Below are 11,960 nucleotides of genomic sequence, written 5' to 3'. Positions count from 1 at the left end.
AACTTGCATGTGCCCAGTGGATGAAATTGCAAGCATAACCCATGAACTATGTTTGACTCAATTAATTTACATGCCATTTTAAATAAAATTATTATGGTAAGTGTCCTCTTAAGTTGAAATATTTGCCTAATATAGATTTCTTCAAAGGAAAGCTTTAATTTCAATGTAAAATGCAAATTTTAATCACTAATGTAAGCAACTAAGCATTACTTTTTTGTTTACTTAAGGAGTACGTACTTGTACGTATTATGAGTATAACATGTTTGACGGAAACGATCTTATAGTTAATAATTTAGTATAATCGCAACAATTGAATAACAAATATTATTAATACATAAGTTTTGTCCTCGATCTTTCCTTCAAACATTTAAAACTATCTCAATTGACTTTGTTCACCTTTTAGGCTTTTTACAAAGTTGTAAAATACAGAGTAAAAGCAAATGGGTTTGAAGATTTTATTTATTTATTTTTTTCTTGCATTATATTAATTGATTTTGGGATTAAGGCTTTGATTGATTGATTGATTGATTATATTAATTGATGGATTTAGAACGAAGAGAGACAAAGGGTAACCATTAGTCCATATGTCAAAAATAATACAGAGCATTTTGGGAAAAACAAATTACAAAGAAAATTAGGTATGTTAAAAAAAATGATTTTTGTAGTGTTAAAACTCAAACCAACAACACAAAGTCTTATATGTGGCTGGCCACATCGTTTGGTAAGGGTTACTTCGTTAGTATAATATGGGTTACTTGGTCAGTGTTAAAGAGGTTACTTAGTCAGTGTTATAGGTTTACTCGATTAGTGTTATAAAGGATTACTCAGTTAGTATTACAGGGGTTACTTGATCAGTTTTATATGGGTTACTTTATTCTTTTATAAGTGGACATACGCAAGACAAGCTGAACCAACAATAATTAAGTTGAAAGTCTAACAATCTTCAACTTTTAGTTATACTTTTTATACCACCGTTTTTTTGAGTTGACATCATTTGACTTTACACTATTTACAAACTACACTTTGACTAGTTTTTGTGATATATAGCTACGATAAAATATAGTCAAGTGGGATCTTGTTTGAATCGTCTCACTGTATATTTTATTAATATCCACTTTTTTATAATTTTACAATGTCAAGAATTAGAGATATTAATCGTTAAAATAGCGTGTTGGCAAGCGTGAAAAGAGAAAGGTGTCAACTAAATAAAAACGGAGGTAGTATTTATTAACACATTTAATTTGATTATATACCTAACTTTGACTGAGGGGTTTATTTATATATTTGTTTCCATTAGTTATTCTATTGTTTAATAATATTGATGATGCGATATATATATATATTTATATATATATATATATATAGAACCAAGTTATAATGAAAACCAAAGCTAAGACAAGAACTAGGAACTAATCTAGGCCCTTAGATTATGTTAATCGGACGTCTTACATGCTTCCCGTGTCATTAATGATATTTTTGTAATATTTTAACTTTATAAAGTAGTTTCCAGTTTCATTTCTCAAAAGTAAATGAAAATTTAGTAAAAGTAAATGAAATCAGTCTTAAAGTAAATGAAATTGCCTTAAAAGTTAAAAAATTGAAAAAAAGTTTAAAACAGCAAAATTACGAGAATGTCATTAATGAGAGCGGGTGTAATGTGTGTCATTAGATGAAGTGCGATCAATGGCTGAAATTAGTTCCTAATTCCTATTATTCACCTTGATTCTCACATGATCTCAATTTTATATGTATATATATTTAAATATTACAATATGATATTTATAATAATGACCCAGAACATCGCTCGGACACACACTAGTTTACACATAAAATGGAAGTAAAATGACGAGCTATAAAAATAATGGTAAAAACATAATAATAAGAATTTTGACTTAAGAAAAGATGCTACTCGTAATAGTGCAGCAAAAACAAAAGTAAAAGGGGTGATGATGATGGACAAAAACTAGAGAAGAGAGACAACAAGGTCGAAAAGCAAAGATCCAAGAAACTACGTACTGTTTGAAGATACCTTGATAGTTGATATTGAATCCCTAAAAGACAATAATAGTATGGGATATGACAGCCTATATTATACTACAGTACGAGTACTACTCTTATGGTTTTATTTGATTTGTCTACACTCTACCCATCTCATGTTTAAATGTCAACATTGGGAGTACTCCCTTTTTGTTTACTCTAACCTTTCTCGTTGCATTAGAAGTGAGGGCTTATTCTAATTTATTAAGCTGAATTGAACTGAATTGTTTATGAGATAAGAAAATTAGAAATTAAATTAAACTGAACTGAAATTAAGCTGAAGAGATCATGCCCTGAGTATTCCTTCCTTCCATTTTTTCAAGCGACACATTAGTTTTAATGGGGAGATATAAAATAAAATTAAATTATACGAGTAAGGTTTATAGATAACGCTGTAAGAGAGAGAATTGGTTTAAAATGCAATCCTCATACTTTGTGAAAAAAGAGAGCGTGTGCCTAAGTTGGTGGGGGATTGTGCCAGACCGGAGATACCCATACCACACACTAGTTGCAACCATTATATTTCCATTACTTTGAACCCCGTCTATGGCTGAATCTGCTGTTATTAAGCTGTTGCAAATCCAATTGCCAGACAATTTAGCTCAACCACAGCAGTTTAGTGTAAAAGCTAATTAAAATCATTAGTTTCTGTTGTGCTACTAAAATTCACCTTCAACACAATCTTATGCTACAGCCAAGTATTGAAAGTCTTGCAAAAAATGTACTATAGCAAATTTAGGAACCTCGGTTTAAAAACAGATGTCCATAATCAAGTCCAGCAAAAGTTCATACTTTGAATCATTTCATATTATACATATTGTTCATTTTTCATGCACCCTAACAGGCGGTGGATTAAAAAAAAAAAAAAAACGAAAAGTATATGTTGAAGAAAGTTCTGTGCAACAAATGCTAAAAATTCCTATTAACATTTTAAAAAACTATGACAAAAAAATAAAAAGAAGCTAAAATACACACTGGTCAAATTCACCTGAAAACTACTGATTCTATCTGCAAACAACTACTGGGATTTCATGCTACCGTTTTCCTGGCTCAAAGGTGTAGTTGAGCCACTCCTCCTGCTAGCAGAATGCCCAGTAATTGTCCTCCCCATGAATCTCCCAGCTTTGCTTAGGCCACTTCCAACGGCTCCGAAACCTGAACCAACAAGACCAACGCCAGCTCCAACACCAGCTCCAACACCACTTCCCACCATTCCGATCCCGGATCCAACAAATGATGCAGCTCCATCAAGTGCATCCACAGTGCTCCCAATGACACCAGCTTCCTTCATCTTCTTTTTCTCCTCGGCCATCAATTTCTCCGCTTCCAAGGCAGCTAGTTGCTCTTCTTTGTTAAATGGATGATACATCACCTAAAGATAGATCAATACATAATTTCTCATTAATTCCTAGAAATATCACATTTTGCTGGGCAGTCAGCCCAACCTTCGCTGCTGAAGCTTCACGTGTAATTTTTTTAATAGTTTAATACACCATAGGATATTGAAGCAGCTAGCAGTTTCATCATTAATACATGCCATAAAGGATTGGTAGCTTAAATTATGAATAACTAGTCATGCATAAAGGCAACATGAATATCTAATGCGGGGAAGTTAAATGGGATTGTAAATATCTATGAACTTGGTGATATAGGGGAGAAAAAACAAAAAGGAGATACCAAGAAGACGACAATGGACATCTAGTATTCAAATTTTAGGATCACTACTTTCATACCTAGAGGACTAGACATATAGACATATCATTATGCCCCCAAAGCAGGCAAGTGAACACCTAAAAGCATATACCAACTTATCATGTAAACCCAACACTGCATCACTAAACAATTACTCAAAACACAATGGTAAATGTCCTCTTCCTCTCCCCAGCCACCACACAACCACCCCATATCCCCACCTGGCTGCCCGCTGCCGCATAAGCCCCTGCACCCACCTGACCACAATCCTACCCCAACTCTTAAAAAAGAAGAAATATCCATATACACAAGCTGCATCATGTCAACCAGGCAATTTAACTCACAATTATAAAAAACGAATAGAATCAGCACAAGCGTACATGCAAAAATCAACTGTCAAATTAACGAGCCATAAAAGTAAACATAAGAATAATATTTCAAGTATATAGTGGCACCTTGAGTGTTATAGTTCCTCTGTCCTTCTTATCTTTCACCTTAGTCATATCAAGTGACGGTGTCAATCTTAGTTCAACTTCTTTAAGACTATCAGGTTCCAGATCAAAGAGAGGCAATTTTGTAATGCCTAGTTTCTTGTCTTGCCCAATATCCTTGTCAAATACCTGCACGAGGAAACGAATCACTCCCCGCTATTTATAGCAATTGTCGATTCCTTTTACAAAGTTAAAAATAGTCTACCTATCAGCTTAAGTTTACTAAAAGCAAAATTTTTATTACAGTTTTTAAGATGCTAATTGCAGGTAACATGTTGCCCTATTTTAATGAACATCGACCAATGTACAATTTACATCATTGCGCTAATGAATATTAAAACTAATATAAAGTTCATACTTCAAAACTTAAATGCAACCAACACCTAAATTAGGACCCAAGAGCAAGTTACCATGAAATGAGAAAAGGCTGGCAAAGCAAGATGTACCTTTGTACCAACATTTAACGTCATCAAAAGTTGTCGAATAATTTCAATAAAGCTTGAAAAGGGTTAGCTAGAAACCTTGCAAGAACTTAAGCTATCTTATACAACTACATAAAATCACATTTTGTCAATATCTAAGGTTGAAGCAATAAAATTACAAAACAGTGAATCATTACTATTTGTCAATATTTAAACTTAATGGTGTATCTCAAGAGGAGTTTTATATGGGGTAGCAAGGAAAGCAGAATGACAAAAACTCACATAAAAAGAAAGTGGAGATGGAAGGAGGAAATTCAAACCTCAATTATAAGTGATTGTGTCTCCTTGTCCTCTGCAATCACTTCAAAAGTTTCATTCCAAACTGGATTGAGATTGTCTTCGACAACCTTTGTCTTAACCTTAAAAAGTGGACGAATATGCACAACTGTATAGGGATCTGACTTCCCAATTAATTCCTTATTCTTCAAATCATTGGCTTTTACAACTGTCACGGTCAACTTGCCTTGGGGTTTAAGCTCCAATTCACTGCAGAATAACCAGCAATAAGATATAGCTTAATTAAAAGATATAGTGAGAGAATGAAGGAGTGGAGATAAGAGGCCCATGATTAAAGAAAAAACATCAACAATGTGAGAGGGAGATGAAGTAGACTAGGAAAGTTGAATTACTCAATTGACAAAAGGCTGATCTGAGAATGTATCAACTACTCAGGGATAGCTTTTCATCAGAAAATAACATCATAGAGCCAAACAAATTCCCACAATGTAAAAACATATTGCACCACAATGATAACCTACTGACTATCTGATAGAGATGGAAATGAAAGAAATCATAAACAATTAAAACCAATTATTAAGCTGAAAAAACTCAGCTAATTCTCAATATGATTCATAATATTCAAATGAGAAAATACATAGCACATAGGTCCTATTTACAAACGAAAATGAGTTAGGAAAATAAGATACTTCCTAAATCATAATCTTAATATTAGGAAACTAGAAGATAAAACCCACATATTAGAGCCTAAGCCTAATATAACTGATTAAAGCAAGATATCTAAATACATCCCAAGGCCATGAGGCCCACAACCCATGACCAATAGATTTTAAATTCAATCTTTAACAATTGGGAAGGAAACAGGACATATACGCAATAACTATTCACTTATTCAAAAGGCAAGGGACTAGATAACATGTAAGGCTTCTATAAGAGTAAAATTTTCAGGTTATTGGAAAATTCAGATGAGAGGGTCTTTCCCAATTTAATCAGTTAAAAAAATAAAAACGGATATTAAGGAATGATGTGACCCATATAATTATTATACACAATGATTCTTAACTACCTTCAACATAATGACATGCATCATTGCATCTTAGCACATTCTGCCTCAGTTAACTCTCCTCCAGTCCTCCACCAGTCCTCCATGCTGGTTTCAATATCTCATGCTGATGTTTCTATCTCTTTCTTCTCTTTACCATTTAAACTTACAAGTTATAATATAACCCATAACACTCTTGTCTATTCAAATTTTCATAAACATTAACTTCACGCTTCTAGTACCCAATAACAAGCTAAGACACCAGAAACAGCTGCAGAGTTAAGTACCACTATTTCTACTCTTTCAAATGTACTACAAGCCTCAATTGACAACACAGTGAGTCGGTGACAACTATAAATCTAACAGCATAAAATGGGACGATTATCTGGATATATAATGAACATCCGACTTCAGCGTCCTCACATTGTAAAATGTAATCAAAGCAAACATGTAAACAGATGGAAAGTAACAGATTAAGATTAAAATTCAAAAAGATCTTTACACCTACAACTTTATTTTAACTATTGCAGGCTCCCATATATAAGCCAAAACAAATCAGGACAATAATAAACTTCTATTACCTTATATCCACTGGAATACCACCAATTGGAACAACGATCCTGTGAGGCCATTGCAGTGTATCAGTTACAATTGTGTTCACCGTATCCTGCACAATTGAACACAAAGAGCATATTCATATGTTCAAGCTACAGTATCTTCTGGTTAACACTAGGAGTTCATATATACGTTAGAACCCCCAAAAGATCAGATGATAAAGCTTGCTTACATCAATCATGTCAGAAATACCAGGTAGAGCTGTTAGACTCCCACCAACTGCTTTTAGAGTATAATCAATTCGAGGCTTTGGCTGGTCAAAAATAAGACGAGCACCATTCAGTTTACAACCCCCAAAAAAGAATCAATAAAATAAATATACTCTGCAATAAGGTCCAAACAAGATCTATGAAAAAGGAAAAAGAACAGGCTGATGTACATCTGAAAGTAGAGCAACAACAACAGCAGAAATGCAGGGAATCTCTTCGGCCAGTTGGAAAATGACACGGACAACCGTAAAAACTTGAAGATCTTTGAACTGCAACCACAACAAGTGATGGCCAAATGAGACAACATTTGGGAATGTAGATGAGCAAGGAATGCAATAAACTTTATGAACCAGGAGAGGAATACAGACGATGGGGAGTAAGGAAGTAATCATTCAAAAAAGGCACCAACTGACCTGAATAGGAATAGAAGCAACAAGTGCAGCTTCAACACCTATAATGATGTTGGGGTCACCACCCCATCGTAGGTCAATATCCATGACTATTTGACTCTTCTGGAAGCTCTGGACACGTATACCTGCAGTGGTTGAGCAAATGCATGTAAGCGTATTCAAAATAATACAAATGAAGCAGCTTAACTACACCAGACTAGACAAAGGCGGAGGCACACTTGTCCAGGACTCAAGAAGTGGGTGCAAAAAGCCCAAAAGCACTCCCTAACAACATTCCCATCAATATAAATTGATCATTTCCTTCTATTGCTATCAATGGAATCGTGGAACTGACAGGCTAACAAGCGTACAGAGATAGAACAAACTTCTATACTACAGAAATCAGCAAATTGCTTCCATATGACTGCATAAGTCATCCATGAGGAAGCAATTTAGGACAAATCATTTAAAATTATTCTGACATTTCAACATACTAGCTATATACAGTTTTACACATTAGTTATGTCTTAAATTCAATAAGCACTAACAATAGCAACAATACGTGTCATGCATGATTAGAACTGGAAAAAAATTATCTTAAGAAATAACATATCACAAAGTCCCTCCAAATTAAAGGATCAGATGAATGAACAAAAACATACCTTCTATTTTAGGGGCAACAGTACCAAGAGTGAGTTTAGTGAACTTCATTGAAGTAATTCCAGGCGGACGATATTCTTCCAGAAGTGGTTCGACAGACTCCCTTATTATCAGCTCTGCTGCCTGAGAATAATTCAGAAACACAACTATTTAAAAAAATAAACAAATAAAAAGAAAAAAAAAAAAAAAAAGAAGAAGAGGAAAGACTTCAGGTGGTAAAAAGGAAAAGCTGACTCTCTCCTTCTAAATTCTGGGCACAAACACCAGAATATCAAAATTCTTTTTCAGAGCTTATCGAAGTTCAGTACACAATTGAAAAGAGTACAGAAACCCAAGTGATAAAAAGCTCCTAAGAATCCTAACACAGTGATCAGCAATAGCCCAATATCTAAAAAGTACCACAACTGCTTTATACTTAGAGCTGTGATTATAATGAAGAACTCATTCCAAATACACAGAGTTCACACTAACGTCACCCTATCAATCTATCATACAAGATTCAAACCAATGGATGGGACTAGAGCTTAATTGTATATAGCATAAATTGTTAGCCTGCAATTGCTAGGAGAGGCATCTCTTGATTTGACAAAACATTAGTACATGCCACTCAGCAAATAAGTGAAAAATAATTCAAATAGAGATTTGGTTATGCCTGTTATAACATTTACAAAAAAATTAGTTTAAGACTGTAGAAAGAAACTATTTTGCTGGTTGGAAAGCTATGTAACAACAGCATTAATTATTTCCAGTTTTGAGCACACACATCACAAAGCCATAAACTAAGTGTTTTATTGCATAAACACCACTGCCCTTCCACACCTTCACATCTACCTTCCCCCATAGTGTGTAATATTATCACTCAACTGCTTGGTCAATGCTTCAATGCATGGACGGAAAAGAATTCCTCGTGAAAATCCTTTAGACTCGTGATAATCAAATTTATCAAAAATCATCCAAATAACTGTAAGCTAATCATTCATAAACCTTACTCCCCTCCCCCTAACCCAGATATAGAAAAACGAATGTAAGAAAAGTACAAAGGCTTTCATTCATCATCAATTACGATTTTTGGTTATCATCATGAAAGAAACTTGTATTTTCTCATGAAAGAACTTACATCGGCTATATATGGCCACAGCTTGTTCAACTGCTTGTTCAACCATTTCACCTGAAAAAACATCAGAAAATATCAAGATACTAAGTCAGCCTGCTTTCAACCATAAAAGTTTTTGTGACATCTCTTCAACGTAAATCATAATCAATGTATAAAATTTCTATTTTCTTAAATTTGCACTTTGATCTTTCTACACTATGTCGATAAGAGTCAGAGATTGAAAGCAATAACATATAGGAGCATAGAAAAAAAAAAAAAAATTTGACAGCTTGCATCTATGTTTAAGAGTAAAAGGAGGCAAAAGAAGATTATCAAAGTAGGGACCTGCTCAAAAACAGGAAAAGATATCCACTCCGGAAAACTTTCACCACAAATTTTCTTCAACTCTTCTCTGCCAAGGGAGGCAAGAACCTTAATATCAGCTGCCTGCATGACAATGGAAGCAAATACAGAATTACACAAATAGACAATGCCAAAATCCTGAGAGCCAAAAATTTAAAAACCTGAAAAACATCTAAGTATAATTCTAATCAAGAAGCATCAACAGTCAAAAACAGTTCCACTAAGAAACAAACACATGTAAATAACACCAAGAGACAGAGTCATGTCAAAGTTCCCAGTAAATATATATAGTTTAATACCATATAGGTGTAATAAACAGATCCAGGCATAAGTTCATAACTAACCACAAGTAAAGCAAACATTTTGACTCATCCACAGTCAATTTTTATAAAGGGTTTCCAGCAAGCTATTAAGGGTAGAGTAATTTATCATGCAACCTTAGCAATCACTAGAGAGGTGAACTGTGGTTTAAAAACCACGAGTCCAAGATGCTCTCATTTCATAAAACAACAATCACAACAGAAACCCATTAAATTTCCTACCACGGCAAGGTTTGGGAAGTCTAGACGTTCGCAGTTTCTGCCTCTAATCTGTCAAAAACTATACCTAGAATCGACAATCAACATTTCACGTAGTATGACTAACAAAGTATTGACATGATAGCAAATTCCTTTCACTAAAGAGAGTCCCACTATTCCTCTGAATCTATGATCAACTACACCATACACATGATCAACTAATCCTCTGAATCTATGATACTCGAAGCAGCCCTCTTTCATCAAAACACGGACTACCTCTCTAACCCCAATACACAGAACAAATTTAGTACTTCACAAATTATTTTATCCAAGTCATAAACCTAGCTATGCTCAAAATAAGTGTGCAAATTTTAACTTTTGGTATGCAGCACAAGATACATTTTCATCCTAATCCCACAATTCAATTTTCACAATAATCAAATAACCATATTGGAAAAACCTCAAATTAGAAAGAAACAAAACAAAACCCAGAAAAAATGGAAGGCTAAATGTTCAACCAAAAATCAACAATCAACAAAAATATTCAGTAAATTTCAAAAACCAAAAACGTAAAAAAAGGAGAGATAAATTAGTCAATGAGATGAAATAAAACCTTGGCAATTCGTTTATTGCTTCGATGCTGCATCATCCGATGCCAACCAGCCATCAATCCGATCCCAACTATTACACCCAACATCATCCCCGAAATCAAACCCATTTTTCCTACCTATAATTTTCCCTGCAAATTCAGAAAAAACAAAAACCCAGAAAAAATCAAGAAACAAACAACAAATTAAACAAAAAATCAATCAAAAAATCACATCAAACCAAATTAAAAAATACCCAAAAAAATCTCGAGGAAAAAAAAAAGGGGAATCAACAATTGCAAAATGAGAGATTAGTAGGGAATAATTAAGAAAAAATCAAATAACGGATCAAAAAGGGTAACTGAAATGGTGTAATAAATGAGAGGGTTTTAAAAGTAATTACTGGAGAAGACAGAAGTTGATGAGATTTATGGGATGATTTCGTTATCAAAGTGGACCTGGGATTATCTGAAAAGCTTGAGAGTAATTAGTTGATAATCACAATACAGTAATTAACCCGCTAAAACGATGAAGTTGGAGTTTGTGATTGCCATTAAAAATGTTATCACCCTCTTAAGACAAAATCGTGGCGTAGCGTCAACCTGCAGGAAAAGAACACCCGCTGTTTGGGAATTGTTTTCAGTAATAAAAAATAAATAAAAATTATAACTGTCACTTTTTTTTTCTTTTTTAATTTTATCCTACAAAAAAATATTTGAATTTTCTTGTATACTGTCTTAAAATCCACTTTTTTTTTTTTTTGGTTTAGCGCTTTTTTGGTGTAGCTAGTTACATCATACAACAAGCTGACATGCGAAAGTGATCTCCCAGGTTTGTTAAAGTGTATGCCAGAAGGTATGGGTTTCCATCTTTTCACTCATCTCCAAAGTTCAATGGGAAATGGAATGCGAAAGTGATAATTGGTGTTCCAATAAACAAGTTCAAAGACAAGTGATTGGAGTTTCACGACAACAAGATCAAGCGAGGAAAGTGGAATGTTGTTTTATTTGTTTTTGTAACAAAGGGGCAAGTAAAGTTCCTTTGAGTTTGTTAGCAAACCTTTTACCTAGTTTGTAATAGCTTTGTTGATTAAGCATATGTCCAAAAAAAAAGCTGACATACACTAAAACATTAACTGGACAATCCCTAACCAACCGAGTAACCCGTCCACATTATAATTGATCGGGTAATGCCTGACCGCCCGATTAACTTATGACTAGGTAACCCTAGCCACATGTAAAATTTTTTGTATTTCTTTTGCTTGAAATGGTTATTACATAAATGTGTGGTTATCTCTAATTAAATGGGTAAGTTCAGGTTATTTGATATGGAGCAATTTTTTTCACATAGGATTTAATTCTTTTAAATGTGAGCTTCACTGAGTTTTGTTTATTTTAAGTTGGGTTTGGTTTGATCGGTTTATTATTTTGTGTACATTTTGGGTCATTTGATGCATATCATGAAGGGTTAAGTATAGTTTTACTTTAAATAAGTTTGGGCGCTTGATCTAATTTAACCTAGTTAGATTTTTAAAAATAAAATACA

At 33.9% G+C, this 11,960-nt stretch overlaps 1 protein-coding gene across 2 annotated transcripts; it reads right to left on the bottom strand.

The window, feature by feature from the left end:
- Positions 1–2,781: 2,781 nt before the first annotated feature.
- Positions 2,782–11,014, bottom strand: LOC145585660 (calcium-dependent lipid-binding protein-like). Of its 2 annotated transcripts, none has more exons than XM_081642368.1 (12): positions 10,819–11,014; positions 10,442–10,567; positions 9,293–9,394; positions 8,972–9,022; positions 7,857–7,977; positions 7,219–7,340; positions 6,976–7,074; positions 6,769–6,849; positions 6,563–6,648; positions 4,963–5,188; positions 4,185–4,349; positions 2,782–3,409 (listed from the first exon to the last, which is right to left on the bottom strand). In XM_081642368.1, the coding sequence occupies exons 2-12, from the start codon at positions 10,544–10,546 to the stop codon at positions 3,056–3,058; spliced, it is 1,512 nt and encodes a 503-aa protein (XP_081498494.1). In that variant the 5' UTR covers positions 10,547–10,567; positions 10,819–11,014; the 3' UTR covers positions 2,782–3,055. The 2 variants fall into 2 exon arrangements, with proteins under 2 accessions (XP_081498494.1, XP_081498493.1); XM_081642367.1 differs by lacking the exon at positions 10,819–11,014 and adding an exon at positions 10,672–10,800.
- Positions 11,015–11,960: the final 946 nt, after the last annotated feature.

Source organism: Chenopodium album, chromosome 16 (assembly GCF_948465745.1).
Source record: "Chenopodium album chromosome 16, dcCheAlbu1.1, whole genome shotgun sequence".
NCBI classification, from domain to species: Eukaryota; Viridiplantae; Streptophyta; class Magnoliopsida; order Caryophyllales; family Amaranthaceae; genus Chenopodium; species Chenopodium album.
Note: the sequence above shows the minus strand (reverse complement) of the source record. Positions and strands in the feature narration are given on the sequence as shown.